We start from the raw sequence: 15038 nt of genomic DNA on the forward strand, positions 1-15038 counted from the left end.
CATGAAACGGTAATAATTAATTGTTTTCTATTAGTTGAAATTAACAAGTATTTGGAGGAAAAATAATGCAATGTATGCGACTACCAAAAACCACCCCCTCCGCATATTTAAAAAAAATATATACAACAGCATAAAAGTGAAGCAAAAGCTGACGATATTTTATAATTGGAAAAAGCTCATATGTTAGTTTGATTAGCCTACATTGATATTAGTATGTGAATTTGTATGATTCTCCCCCCATTCAAATCAGATTTTTAAATTACATTATTATATTATAAGTTACAGTATAAAAACACATCATTTGTCACAATAACGTAACGCAACAATTGTTTAATCTTGGGAGCAATAATAGATCTGCAGATATTCTTAGATGGGTCAGGATCACAATTAAAAACTCATTAAATAATCAGCTACAAAATAATTATAGACGAGTACCGCAAATTGTTCTGTCCTTGGATTAAAGTCGAGTCGTTATTCGGTGGTAATTGGCAGTAGCAATGTCAAGTATTTTTTTAACTAAGAAATTATTTTGGACGCCAAACATAATTCATGCTTGAAAGCGCTTGTTTCTAAATAAAATAAAGATAATAAATGAGAAGAGCCGATGCCAACAAGAAAATTTGATAGAATAAAAAAGAGATGTCATAAATGGAGAGTTGTGTAATTATGAAAATAGCATTAGGTGTGAACTATTCGGTCGAGAGCGACATGATTTAAATTTTCTCTTTCGACAGTTAGTAAGCCCCCGCCACAGTAAAAAAACTTGTTAAACCAAAGCGAAGAAATCGAACACCATTGCCAATATATTTTCTATGGAGAAGACTCACCGCCTTCCTCGTCCTCCCTCATTATTCCATCGCCAGTTCTGCAGCGAGATCACATCTGTAGCAATACATATTATTGTATTCTTCGGTAAATATATTATATTACAATAGATTGCCGCGTACGAAATGTCGTTATCTATATGTACATATGAACACCAGCCGTGTACAGTAAGATATATTCCCTTTCGCTTGCTCGCGTGTTGAGTGACGAGTGTGAGTGAGAGATAAGAGCGTGCGTTACATGCGTTCCACACGCCCACTTCTTCTCACTCACTCTCGTCACATAGCACGCGAGCGAACGAAAAGGAATGTATCTCACCGTATGCGCGTGATTATTCACAGTAGATATTTTTTAAATTCATACCAAAAATCAAAATTCCGATACATTGATTAATTTGAAATTAATTTTGGGAAACTTTATTTTAAAAAACGTTTTAAATTAATCTTTTCTGTAAAATAGGTTCACTACGTATATTTATAATTAAGACGGTTTATATCCAGTTTAATAGTCTCATCATCCTTAAAAAGAGCTTTAATTAAACATTCTTTCATTGTTTTTATTTTTTAATATAAGCAACGGTTAATCGATTATTTTTTCAAAAATAAACCAACATTACCTTATAGCAGTAATTCTTAAATATGTAGGGCATGCATATCCAAAAAAGATTTTTAGGAAAGTTCGATGCTTTGAGAGACTAATGAATTATTATATCCGCCTTTAAAATGCCAAAGAAAATAAAGTACAGTGAGGATTACTTGAAATTTGGGTTCACGCATTTTCTTAGCGAATGATAGCTTATTAGGTTTCGTTTTAAAACTACCAAAACTAGCTAATAAAAAAATGCATCACACGATTGGCGAGAAACATATATTCACAAAGTTGTTCTTAAGCACTGTCAAATACCTCTGTCAAGTGACGTCATTAATTCTAGTATTAGTGATATGTACATAAAAAAAATGTATTTACAATTAATATATCACATGCTAGTAGAAGCAAAGGTTGGAAGAATACATTTTATTTTTCTTACGAGCCTTAAAGCAATATCTATAAAATAGGCATGTAAATACTGCGGAATTATAAATATGATAGTGTCATTCAAATGATCATTGTAGATTACTGCTTTAAAATACGACATTTCATATGAACCAATCTATTGTAACATACATACAATTGTTCCAGAAACGAGCAAAATTAAAATTTTTAAATTTTTCACTAGCCGTAGCGAATTTTTCGCACATGGCAACCGGCAATTTTCGCGCTCGTGACGAGCTCTCGAGAAAAATGAAAAATATAAATAAACGAACCATTGGCTAAAATTGCGCTAAATGGCAATAATCAAACTGGTCGGTTTGAGTGTCATTAGAGAAGAATAAAAAAAGAGCAGAAGAAAACTTTTCGTGAAAAACGACAAACAGGACTTACCTTTCCGCGTTAATAGATCTTGAGAGCTTCGGATTTTTTTCTTGACAACCAAAAGAAGCGATTTACGATAGAATCCATTTAAGTTGATTGTAAAAGTATCTCATAGATTTGTTTCCTTTAATTTACTCGAATTAAAACACCGATAAAATACCAATTGCACGAAAATGACAAATCAGCCGTATACTATTCTGAAACAAAAATGAAACTTTGTGTTAGAATATTGATTATTAAAAAATCTTGATTTAAAAATATATACGCCTAATACACTTGTTACTAAAATTACATTTGGATGAATATTCGAAAACTTAATTTTGGATTACTCAATAACATGTTATCGAAATAAAATTGGACGTTAGTCTACTGGACGCAGCTCTTTCCGCTTTATATGACGAAATTTACGGTGTGTTCGACAATCTTTCCACAATAAATGAGACTGAACGAGCGATATGGTATACTCAAAATGGTTTTCTAGGGACGTTATAGCAATATTCCAAAGTAAACGTCTTTCACAAAAGCGTCATGCACCAAACATCTTAACAGTGTGGAAACAGGAAAATAATTATCTCATGCCACCGAGATAACTTTAAAAAATATGAAAATTCACTTCTCAGTGAGACCAGAAGGTTTTGGTGATTCATCGCGATGGAATAAATGATAAACGAAGATATCACTGATGCTTTTGCCAATCGAATCATATTTAGCTCCCAATCATAATAGAGACAATCTGAACTTACGATCCTACTTGTCGTCCGTTTTAACCATAAACGAAATTGACTTTTTACACATGAAGTACGGTTTTGAGAAGCTCAAATCGTGTGACTTTATTCTTGACATTATATAGAATGACTGTCAGTTTAATCTCCTTGACCTCTTTGATTCATTTTCAGTTTGTCGCTAAAAGCTTTATTGATTTGTGGAGATGAACGAAAGTTACACAGGTAGAAAAATAAGGTGATAAATCGTGCATCGAAAACTTCAGACCGGTCACCGCCTCTTGGGCATCTGCTAAGTTGTTTGATATAATTATTTACATATATATACACAATCACTGTCACTGTCGGCAAGCGCTAGTAGATCAACAACACAGGTTTCATCCACATCGTTCTGCAGTCACCGACCTTTTGTACCATTGTCGAAAGAGTATTTCACACCTTCGGGTGTTCCTCAATGGTCCAATCTAGGCCCTCTACTCTTTATGTTATCTATTAATGATATAAATACGGCAGTTACAAATTCAAGTTTTCTTCTGTACGCAGATCATTAAAAATGTATAAATGCATTCGATCTATTGCGGACTCTCTATGGAGATGGCCTTCCATTAACCGTCTGCTTTTTAGTATCTGAAAGTGCCATACTGTGCCATTTTCTCGATCCCGTTCGTCATCAGTTTATTTCTGTGATCTCGGTGGGAATATTTTGACTAGAGAAACTTCTTCTAAAGATCTCGGAATCACTTTTGAGAGCAAGTGGAGGTTCCTACGCTGACATTGACATTGATCTGTCTAATGTCAGCTACGAGGAGCTGGTCCGTATCATATCATTTCAATAATTTATGATTATTTTTGTTTGCTTTTTTCTATGTATTATTTTAATTATATTTTTTGTGTATTGAAATAATACAATGTATTGTTTTCAACCATCATGACGCATTGGGGTAACCTGTTAGGTTACGCAATAAATAAATAAATTTGGGAAGCCTATTTAATAAAAAATAAATTAAAATATGCACCGCTCGAAAAAGTGTTGTACATGGTGGGCCATAAAGATGAGCAATTTGGAATAAGTAATTAAAAAAAAACTGAATCATATCGAATTTATTTTAATTCACAATAAAGTACACATTCATGAAAATCATATCTTATAAATAACATTATCCAGGTGTGCACCATCGTGTTGCAAACATTGTTCAAATCTGGACCCCAAATTTGTGAAAACTCATTTCGCTTCGAGGTGTTATTCCATAGATAAGATATATAGTTTTTTTTAATAACTCATTTAAAACAGGCAATATAAAAATTATTATTTTTACATATGAACAAAAATATGTCAAATCAATTCAGCGTCTAAAATAAGTTTTTGGCATTTATTATATTGTATATATTAAATTATGTTTTTTTTAATCCACCACCTCAACCTTACAGTTGTTATGTTACTTCAAACAAAAAAGTCTGGCAATTAGACACATCTGTTTTTTATGAATTGTAAATAATGTACAATATAATATAATTTCAACAAGCTTAATTTAAATTGGTATAGTTATATTCTGATGAGTGATAGAGATCCGCGTGAAACGTTTATGAAGTTGTAGGTGAAATAATAAATATGTTAAAATTAGTACATAAATAAATGCTTAATAATTTCTTACACATGCATCATCATACCGGTATATAATACTAGGATATAGTTCGATTATTCAGTTAACTGATTATACAGTAAAATTGTAAAAAAATAATTGAAATGAAAAATTTCACTGAGCCGTTGATATATTTGCGATTATGTACCCTCAGTTAACATACCGATCTTTTTTATATTTTTACTTATGAAATTAAAATATTATATATTTATCTATATAAAATTAAATAATAAAACAATGACAATAACTTTAATAATTATAATACATTTTCTTTTAACTAAAAGAAATATTGTTTAGAATAAAAAAAATCATCAACCTGGCGTGAGACAGTCAAGGAAAAGATCTATAATTAAACATTAAAGATTTTCTTAATTCATTCGAAAAGAACATATTTTTATATATTTTTTAAAATCAAGTTATATGTACTATATTCATCAATTTATTAGTTAATAAGCATCAATGTAGTATGTTTAATAACAACAACTATTTATAAAGTACTTCTACAAATTTATACTAAATTACAGCATAAGTAAACCATAAAAGAGAAAACTTGATCTATAAGCAAACTAATCATTGATACCATAATAATTTATAACATGTTTATGAATGACATCCAATTTCGGATTTTATAGCAAATTTTCTATTATAGTAGTCAATCCACACATGTGAATGTAAGTTAAGTAAAAAAGACAGATGTTGAATTTGCAACGCAAAAATGTAAAAATAAAAGGAGGTAAGTATCTCGTTCGAATACTTTCTTACGTTACAGTGGAAACTGGTAGAAAAAAAGGCAATTTAAATTTTCTCACAAAGGAAAGAAACGTTGTTTTTTACTCTGTAGTGAAATTCATCGCTTTGTATGCATTAAGGGTTGCTTTTCAAGCCTTCTCGCCTTCGCCTGAACCCGGAATAGCATTTCATGACTAACAATTATTTTCTTCGCATACTTGTCCGTCGACAAAGGGTCAGCCCTACTCAGCCGCAATTGAGTTCGACGGACAAATTTAACACGTAGTCCATTGATTTACGATGCACTCCAATGAACGTTCGATATTGGCAATATTTAATATGTGAAAACACATGCGCACATACACACATACTATATGGCGGCCGGACAATTTGCCACGGTAATTGCCGATGACGCGTTTGGGCAAATTAAAACGGGACAGTCATTGGCGGATCAATTGACCTGAGAGATCAAGAGTGTCGACGCGCAACGACACACGGGATAGGACAATGTGAAGAAATTCACAAAAATGTAACTCTTGGCTCATCTGAGCAACTTTAGAGTTTGGCTAAACAACAATTCAATGAGTTGTCAGAGCTTTCACAGTCAAAAGTTGAGAACGTATACATTATACGTGAAATTCAGCAGCGCATTAAACCTTTGATGTTCTCAGAGTAATTGGCTTTTAGATATGTTAAGAATAGAAACATCTAAAATGTGACGGTAAAGAATAATGGCCAATATATCCGAGAAATATAAAACAATTAATCTCTTTACACTATATGTATTATATATAAGATTTATTTTGTACCATTTTCTTAGCTTGGTGGCGAAACATCGCTTAGTAATTTTAATACACGTGAGATTACTCGGGCACTTAACATTTCTGCCACTACTGTTTTAAGACATTTACTAAAGCTTGGGATGGTCAAGAAGCTCATTGTAAGAGTATTTTATACGAGCTACTGCCACTGAATCAAACTATCGATTCCAGTAAGTATTCATTACAGTTGACCAAACAGAAAAATGCTAGAGTTCCAGACCACATGTTTCTCTGAAACAGTCAAGCAATAAACAACCTGCGGCCCGTGGGCCACATACGGCCCTCCATGTATTCAAATGAGGGCCCGCCAAGACTGTTCAATTAATTCACAAAATTGACAATAAACTTTTAAAATCACAAATTTATTTTCATAAATACAGTGGAATTGTAATTTATTTTTAATAAAAAAAATACATTATTTGTAGTTCTTAAAATCAGTTCTTATTTTTTATAATATACTCAAGGTTATCAGCTGGTTATTGTCACCACAAGCTAGAGATTCCATAGTTATCACAATAAGCGAATTCCACTGCATTGTTGCACTCAGTTGCTTGCACTCGATTTTTATTTTTCAATCCTATAAGGTATGTTGAGATATGATTCTCTAGAGTCGCGTCGACGAGTGCACTTAAGAAAGCACTTCTTCAAGTTTCTGGTAGGGAATATACACATATTTATGTATGTATCAGTTTTACACTTCGGACATGCACGCTGAGTCACTGAATTCATCACCGTAAACAAATTGCGTAATCGTTGGCCAGCATTTCTCAAACTGTATATGTAATAATTGAATAATTACATACATACATATATTACTGGTGACGTTGAATCATATATTGTATTTACGTATGTATATTGTCAGTTAGTATAGTTTATTTCCTAATCCCATTTCAAGACTATATTTATATTTTTCTCTGAATGACACGTTTTTATATAATTTCAAGTCATATTTTCGTGTTTCTTCCACTCACAATATATAACTCATTATTTTGCTGGTCAGTTTTCATTCGATCTTTTCGAGTTTCTTGGATATACATACATATATATTCATGTATTACTAATTGAATTATATTTTCACAAGCCTGTCAGTGAAATCATCCGAATACATTTTTCCCGGTACTAGTTAAATTATGTGCTACTTTAAAATGACGATGAAACTCAATTTAACAGTTGCAAAACGTCTATTTGTTGTCCAAACCCAAACCTAACCTAACGAGTTTTAAAAAATCAAATGGAAATGTCTAAGACTAAGTATAGTTTTTGAACTTTCATTACGTTAATTCGCTTAGGTTAGGTTTGGGTTTGTACAGTTTTATTGTAAATCAATTTTTTGATACATTTTTACTGGCTGATAATTCTATTTATACAAGCCAAAATAAAACTTCACTGTTAATACACTTTCACTCTAACATATGTACCATATTTACTGAGCCGTTTTAACGTATTTTGAACAGCCTTGATCTGATTTAATAAATAGATATTCGCTCTTTGACCTTCACTTTTTTCAACACAATTTTGCATCATTTATAAAGCATTTAGATAATAAAATATATGTATATAATAAATTATATAATGGCAAATGTAAAATGAAAACATGGAACTCTGCAGAGCGGTCGCTTTTTCAGACTGAAAAATTAGACTGCAAACCTTTTTTACTCAATCAGTAAATAAAAAGAAACAGATTCGTTAGTAGTATATTAGAACACCAGTTAAAACTACCTGCTAAAAATATTTTGTCATACGTCATATACCTCATCAGGTGACTAAATGTTGGCCTTTATTTTGTTTTTATTTTTCCGGGTTTAACTTTTTTTATGTATTCAGTGACTATATTACGTTTGTAAAATTTAGTTTTTTTTTTTAAATATATAAAAAGGGTGCGTGTCTGATGTGTTCTAGATAAAACAAAGATCCGAGGATTTGCATACACGCGTCCGTCAATGGGTATTTTCAAGAACAATGTGCGATTTTATTGAAAATTTCGTGTAAAAAAATCGACGTCACGAGCGAAACACGTTTTGTCAATCGACGAGACGCGAATACGTAAATCGGAAACAATTTCATAACCGTAACGTGTGAAATACGATAATGATACAGCCCACTCATGACATATGACATGATACACACAACGTAAATACGTATGTACGTACACGTATAATATAAATAATTAACAGTGATGCTACTTTATCAGGTGAGCGCGGTAATCACAGCCAGACTTTATATTTTGATTGCGATAACATTATATTAGTGCACGATATAACGAGTGGAGAAGTCTTTGTAAATATGTTTTAAGCACTACGAAAGTAAACGAATACGTAAATAAATAGTTGTTTCTATTAATAATTTAATAAATAGGACGTGCAAAAAGCTTCCGAACTTTTAAAATAGCGTGTTAACGAGTTATTTGCGATTTTCAGGGGCATCTTATCAACACTACGTTTTCCTTTTTATTGAACAAATCAATTACTAAGTCTGATAAAATAACGAAACAAATTTACGTAGACTCGTCAAAAGATTAAAGGAAAAAGATACGACAAAAACAAAAGTGACGAAAAACAGGTTGAACATTTTGCCCGGCGATTTTCGCCGGACGGAACTGTGCTAAAACTTCATAAAAAGGGTCTAAAAAATGGAGACACACATTTGATTAATCCACCACGACAATGCCCCCGCGCCTGCTCTTTTACGCTCACGCATGAGTAGTGTTAGCATAAAGATTCGATATTATTAAAAAATACTGAAAATAAAAGTAATAAAATAATTTGATTTTTTATGACGTATATAATGACATGACCATTATGTATGATATTTGTACTATATATCTGGAAAAATAGAGCAGAACAGACATTAAAGATCAAATAAATTACACATTTGTATATATGACTTCAAATGCAGGCTTGTGCCAAAAATATATATCATAATCGGACAAATAAAAACAAATCATAACATTCGGTCACGGGATTGGCCATGACTTTATGTAGATTATATGTTACCATGTCGTCAATGGTTCTTATCTTGATTGTTTTCAATTTTGGTTTTGTCAAAGCTATGTAAAAAATAAAGATATGTAGTTTCATTCTTAGACACATCATAAGTTAAATGCCCAAAATAAATAAGTAAAATGACAGAGCAGATACGAAGGCTTCGTTTTTAACAATAAAGTTGATTAAGAACAGACTCACTATATAGAAAACTATATTCACATGAAAGCTACATTATACTTTTTTGAGTAAAATTAGCAAAATAAAATTTTGAAGGCAAGTCATGACAGTTTTCTTACTATATTTTTATTGAAGTTGTAGATAAATAATTTTATTATATACTAATGTTTTAATTTATTTTCGGTACGTATGATCTTAGCCAATACAAGACTATGATTGGGAAAGCGAAGAAAAGTAATACCCTTCCTCTTCTATCCCTTCCTAACTTCGAAAAAAAAAGCTAGAACTAGGGCTGAAGTAAGCAGCTCGTTTTGAAGAATATGAAAAAAATATCAGCTTATAAAAAAAACTAACATAAATATCTCGTAAATATATAAATATGTTTAAAGAAATTGTGTCTCCCGTTAGTTTTAAAGAAATAACTAAGGTAAAATATATATTTTTGAGAGTAAAAGAAACAATATATTAGTTGGGGTTACAGTAGGAGACTTTGATGGAGTATTACCACGGGTGGAAGGTTGAACATGAGTGGTAACAAATCTGGTGTATCTGCTCGAATTTCACAAATTGGGTTAAGTAGCACTGAATCATCGTCATGTTTTATTTTTGAAGATGGTAAAAATTGAACAATTTATTGATATTATTGTACTTTCGGGTTTTGAGGCCCAATGGGTGTGACTTTGCAGCCAGAAATAGACGCCGGAAAGCTGGTAACAATTTATTTAGAATTACATATATAATATATACCAATACGAACTATTGTAGAGTTTTGTGTGCTTTTCTTCAAGCGCCGTTGGAGAAGCTGGCAGTGGAAGATGTCCTCGGAATGGTCCTCTAATATCCCTTGTTGCTCATCTTGACTCGCAGGGCTCTCTCTGGGTTATCTCTGGAGCGTCTCTTCGCAGGAACGTCGTTTCCTTAATTTGTCTCGTCGTCATTTGTCGTCTGATTGTCGCTTCGTCTTCCTGCCGTCTGTCTGCTCTCCTGGAGTCAACCTTTTATACCGTCGGTTGGGGAGGTCTCCGGCGAATCACAACAATGCAGACAATCAATTGTTGTGCTGATATCTTCGACCAACGAAATATATCCACGCCTTGACAGATTGAAATTTGCTAGATGAACACTTTTCGAAGGTCAAATAATAAGGATTGAATATCAGTGGTCTTTTTTTGTCGCCCGATGGCGTATTGTTTGCGTAAAGCATAATGCACAAAAGTGTATGGATTTTCTATATTTATAAGGATAATAATGACGTGCTTTAACACATTGTTATGAATTTCTTAAAGTACACAAGGATTGTTTTTTCATCTGGACATTACGAGGTTTTACCGTGGTGGTCCGAATTTATAATTGAGATTGAAGCACAATATGAAGATATTATATATTAAACAAATGTCAGGTGGCTCAGTAAAGTTATTATGAAAAAGCGTTTATTTTTTCTAAAAGATGAAATATGTGTATTTATGATGGAAAAGGGTAAAGAAATACCAGAACTGGTAAATTCGGAATAGCGTTTTTGCTAGATATCGTATTTCACAGGAACAATTTAAATTTAACACTAGCAAAAGAAAATGAATTCATCAAACATTTTCAGAAAATAAAACATTCGAAATGAAACTCAAATTATTAAAAACCAACTTGATGGAGAAAAAACTTCATAATTTCCCAAGTGACCGGATTATTGCACAAACAAAAATTGTGCACACGAAAATTCCACAAAACGAAAATTCTGAACATATGTGATTGTTTGATTGGCAAATATATTTTACTTTTAATTCCAACTGTTTAATATTTTTCTCTATTTTTAAGTAAAATTTTGTATAATCATAGAAAATGTAAGTGTATTATACCAATGTAAATTACTAATATAATTGTAAATTATTTTAAAAAAAATTAAATCAATTTAGATATTTTTAAATTAAAATTATAATATATACAGACATTATTTTTTATATATATTTACGTATTCATAAATATATGTATGTGTATATTGATTTTTCAGAATTTAATTCAGAATTTTTGTTGCTTGAAATTTTCGCTGTACGCAATTTTCATTTGCTCAATAATAATACGCTATTAAGTCATAAACATTGGCATTTTAGATGTCCCTTTTGTCATACCAGCAGATATTAGGTCTGAAAATATTCTCACAATGAAGAGATTAATCGATTGTGAGATCCTTTTTATGCCGTCCATCTACTTTTTGCAAGTGCCTATGTTACACAGCTTAGGTGCAGTCATAAATCTCGAAAATATTTGCATCGCAATTATTTAATTTCAACTGCCGTTTGAAAACTTGGCAAACGAATTCATGTGGCGGTTAACAAACGCCACAGCTAAAGCCATGTGTATAAAAACGGATACACAGCGCCCATCAAGAACTTCAACTGAGCACTCACTGACAAGCATCGAGAAAGCCGCTGCTTCCCTCTTTGCGTCAATCATGGTCTAGTTGTTTTTGTTTTTAAAATCTTTATTTCAAAAATAATTTAGTTTTATACAAGTTATAAATTACGTTTCTGGCTTTTAGCCATAATCGTGTTTACAAGCAGCCGAAATTACAATAGTTCAAATAAAAATAGAGGCAACAATATGCAATATTTAATAAATAAAATTTAAGGAGAAAATATAAATAAAATTTAAGGAGAATAATAAATAAAATTTAAGTAGAAAATCATGGTCTAGTAAAACTGTCCATATTCCTACTAAAAATGCACACTGAAATATTGTTTAAAATTAAAAATATAATAAAAAATCTGTACACTACTTCTAAACAGAGGGTGAAAATCCTAGTATCTAATATAAAATCAGACCCAATCCTGTCTTGGAAGCATGAAGATTCGACTGTATTAAAAACAATTAAAATCTACGAGCGAAGACATCAGATCTTTTTGAAGAAGTAAAAACGGTATTTGAGAGGTGTACGTGCTTCGCAAAAAATATTGGATAAATGTAAGAAAACCACAGTTATGTTCAATAACTTTTCGAACAAGCCACGCATAATAAAAATTGCATCACGTGTAAAAATTTCCTTATGGTTAGCAACTCGGCTGAAAATTGTGGTTCAAATCTCGGCTAATTACGTATATATAGTGTAAATTATATGATTCATAATAGAAAACTACCAATAATTAACGCCGATTAGTGCACGTTTGTTCGAAAAGATCATATTGCGTCATAAGGTTTTCCGCGTTAAAAGCTTATAAATAGGAAAACCTGTATCGTACGTTTCCACGGTGAAAACTCGCCTTACACACTGTCTACTAGTATATTATAAAGGTACATATAATGCCGGCAACGGCGGAAAGTTATTGCGAAAAATCAATTTGCACAACGTATCGATGTTGTGAAACTTAATTTACATTACAGATAATGGAGCCGGAGTTGTTGCTAAAATTTCTCGATATTGAGAAAAACACATCGAAAACTGTGCAAGGTCAGATTTTAACGATTTGTTGATCCCGATCGACTTTTCTCGGAACCCTTACGTTCAAAAAACCGTAATTGAAAATATTTGATTAGCGAAATAAAGCACAAAAACTTAATTGTATACAAACATCATTGTTTGCATTAATACAATAAAAGCCCGATGTATGTATAAAAGAGCTTTGCAGTAGAAAACGATCTATTTTCCAAACTAAATTGAGAGCTTATTTCTAGAAGACATTTCGCTGTAATTAATTTATATTCACAACCTGTATTAGTCATCAAAGTAGAATTTAAATATATAAATATAATAATAATATCTCTATTTATTTATTAGAAATTAATATTACTACCAATCAGTTAATATTCAAACATGCACTCATATACAATTCATACATATACACATTCATTCTTATTACAAATGAGTATGAAAAATTTTGTAAGAATAAAAACGATAAACAAAAATTATAGTTATGCACACCTAAAAGAAATGTTCACCATCCTACATAAATGTTCCAGCTCCTCGTAACTATCGTCAAAAACAGAATAAAGAACGCAATCGTGACTCTATAGGGCACTCTACAGTCTATAGTTGAAAATCGCAACTCCAAAAATAGCAATGCTAAAACTCAATTGTCGATCAACCAGCTCTACAACTCTAGAGATTTTTGTATGGCAGCGAAATCCATATTTTCTAATTTAGTTTTTTTATATTAGATTAATCTAAATCAATCTTTAGAAATGATAAAGATTAAGTAGACGACAAATCTTAAATTTATTATTTAAGAGCTTATCAAAAAATATATTTTTAAATCATATAAATCTACAAACCAGTTTGTTACAGATTAAATTTAATGCAATTGATAACATTCTATGGTAAGAATTACAATATTATATTTTTCTTTTTCACTCTAAAAGTGTCATTTAATCTTTTTTGTTGGACTAACGTATTACAAAACACACAGTAGTCAATTCGTTGGCCTCCATTTTTTTATTATCTATGTTTACATACACTTTGAAGTCTAAGATAACCCTTAAAACTTCGGGTCACATATGACCTTACCTAACATTCTCAATTAAAATACATCACAAGCAGAAGAATTAGGGTAATTTTTAATAAAATTCTTGTTATTGTTTTAAGCATATTATGTATTATTAAAAAATCCACTAAACACATCATAGTGATGATTCAAATCTTTCACGTTTTGCAACTTGCACTTTGAAACAACGCCTCCATATTCTGAGTTCTCCAATCCAAAAAAAACTTTAGATACTCTAGCGTGAACTAAAGCCATAGAACACATTATACAAGGCTCATTAGTTGCATACACATTATATCCCGTACATATATAAGGACCACAATCGTCCAAATCTTCGCTAGCATCAATATCTCTATTCTTCTGCTTAGACATCCGTGCTCCAAATTTTAACGACGGAAATTTGTTCTGCATCATTTGAAGCATTACATCGGGTATCCCATTCAAAACTAAGCCATCCTCAAGTTTTACATCACCGCTGAAAACATCTGCATAGCTCCACGCTCCACCATTTTGACTTTTCGCCACATTATCAATAGCAATCATAATCGGATGCTGACACGGATTTATAAATCTTCTATCGTATCCGACAGCAACCACAGAATCAATTTTGGGATCTACGATAACTACGCCTCTTAATAATTTTATCAGTTTCATATTTTCATCTACATATTCTCTACTGTGTTCAATTTTATACATTTTTTCAAACAATAGTCCAACTTCGTAAGCCGCTGCCATGTACGTCCGATGCTTTATCAACTCTTCTCTATCAAAATATTCTCCGCTGGCCAATTTTTCCAATTCTTTTCTCGTATGAAAGTTACAAGGCCACATCTTCTGCGCTAATTCATTCTGCCATTTCAAAATAGGCTCTTTTGATACTACTTCAACGATAGATAAGTCATCTAACATTAATTCTAAATCAATCAATTTGACTTTTAAATCATCTTTTGAATGATCTTGACAGGGACACAATAGAATCTCATTCTTTCTCACCCGTTTTAGATAATTGTGCTCTTTCAACGGCATTTTAACGGTCAGCTCTGATATGAGCTTAGAAGTCATTCTTTTATCTCTTATTCTTGCAACATAAAAATCTATTTTAGGGCATTCCGTCACTAGATCAATGTGCAATATAGGCTTCAGATTATGCTTCGATTCTCTCATTTTAATCAAATTCTCTTGCACTCCGCTGCTCAATGAATCGAAATTTAATTTTAATTTCTTCGTTGCTGGTTCAGACATTTTCTTGATAATTCAATAG

The 15038-nt window shown here is 31.7% G+C and overlaps 2 protein-coding genes across 8 annotated transcripts in view; both read right to left on the minus strand.

Annotated features, from left to right (window-relative positions):
- gem (transcription factor CP2 like gemini) overlaps positions 1-15038 on the minus strand; it is a 69091-nt gene that overhangs the window by 53088 nt on the left and 965 nt on the right. For 2 of the 7 annotated variants that reach the window (XM_088181531.1, XM_088181533.1), the window contains exons 2-3: positions 2248-2430; positions 828-882 (exon numbers count right to left, since the gene is read on the minus strand). The exons of 1 other annotated variant lie outside the window; for it this stretch is intronic. The gene's annotated coding sequence lies outside the window, so the exon portion shown is untranslated. Of the gene's footprint in view, positions 1-827; positions 883-2247; positions 2436-15038 lie in introns of all 7 variants that reach the window. 4 more of the 7 variants (XM_088181529.1, XM_088181530.1, XM_088181534.1 and 1 more) reach the window with 3 other exon arrangements.
- Positions 13883-15019, minus strand: LOC148237679 (tRNA-specific adenosine-34 deaminase regulatory subunit adat3). The gene has a single exon (XM_088181360.1). It carries the CDS (start codon positions 15017-15019, stop codon positions 13883-13885), a length of 1137 nt encoding a protein of 378 aa, XP_088037486.1.

This window comes from Plectrocnemia conspersa, unplaced genomic scaffold, assembly GCF_051122295.1.
Source record: "Plectrocnemia conspersa isolate PC_06_02 unplaced genomic scaffold, ASM5112229v1 ptg000002l, whole genome shotgun sequence".
Taxonomy (NCBI): Eukaryota; Metazoa; Arthropoda; class Insecta; order Trichoptera; family Polycentropodidae; genus Plectrocnemia; species Plectrocnemia conspersa.

Bases quoted from the DNA above. Each gene is read 5' to 3' on its own strand.
- LOC148237679 (XM_088181360.1), bottom strand. From the start codon at position 15,019: ATGTCTGAACCAGCAACGAAGAAATTAAAATTAAATTTCGATTCATTG.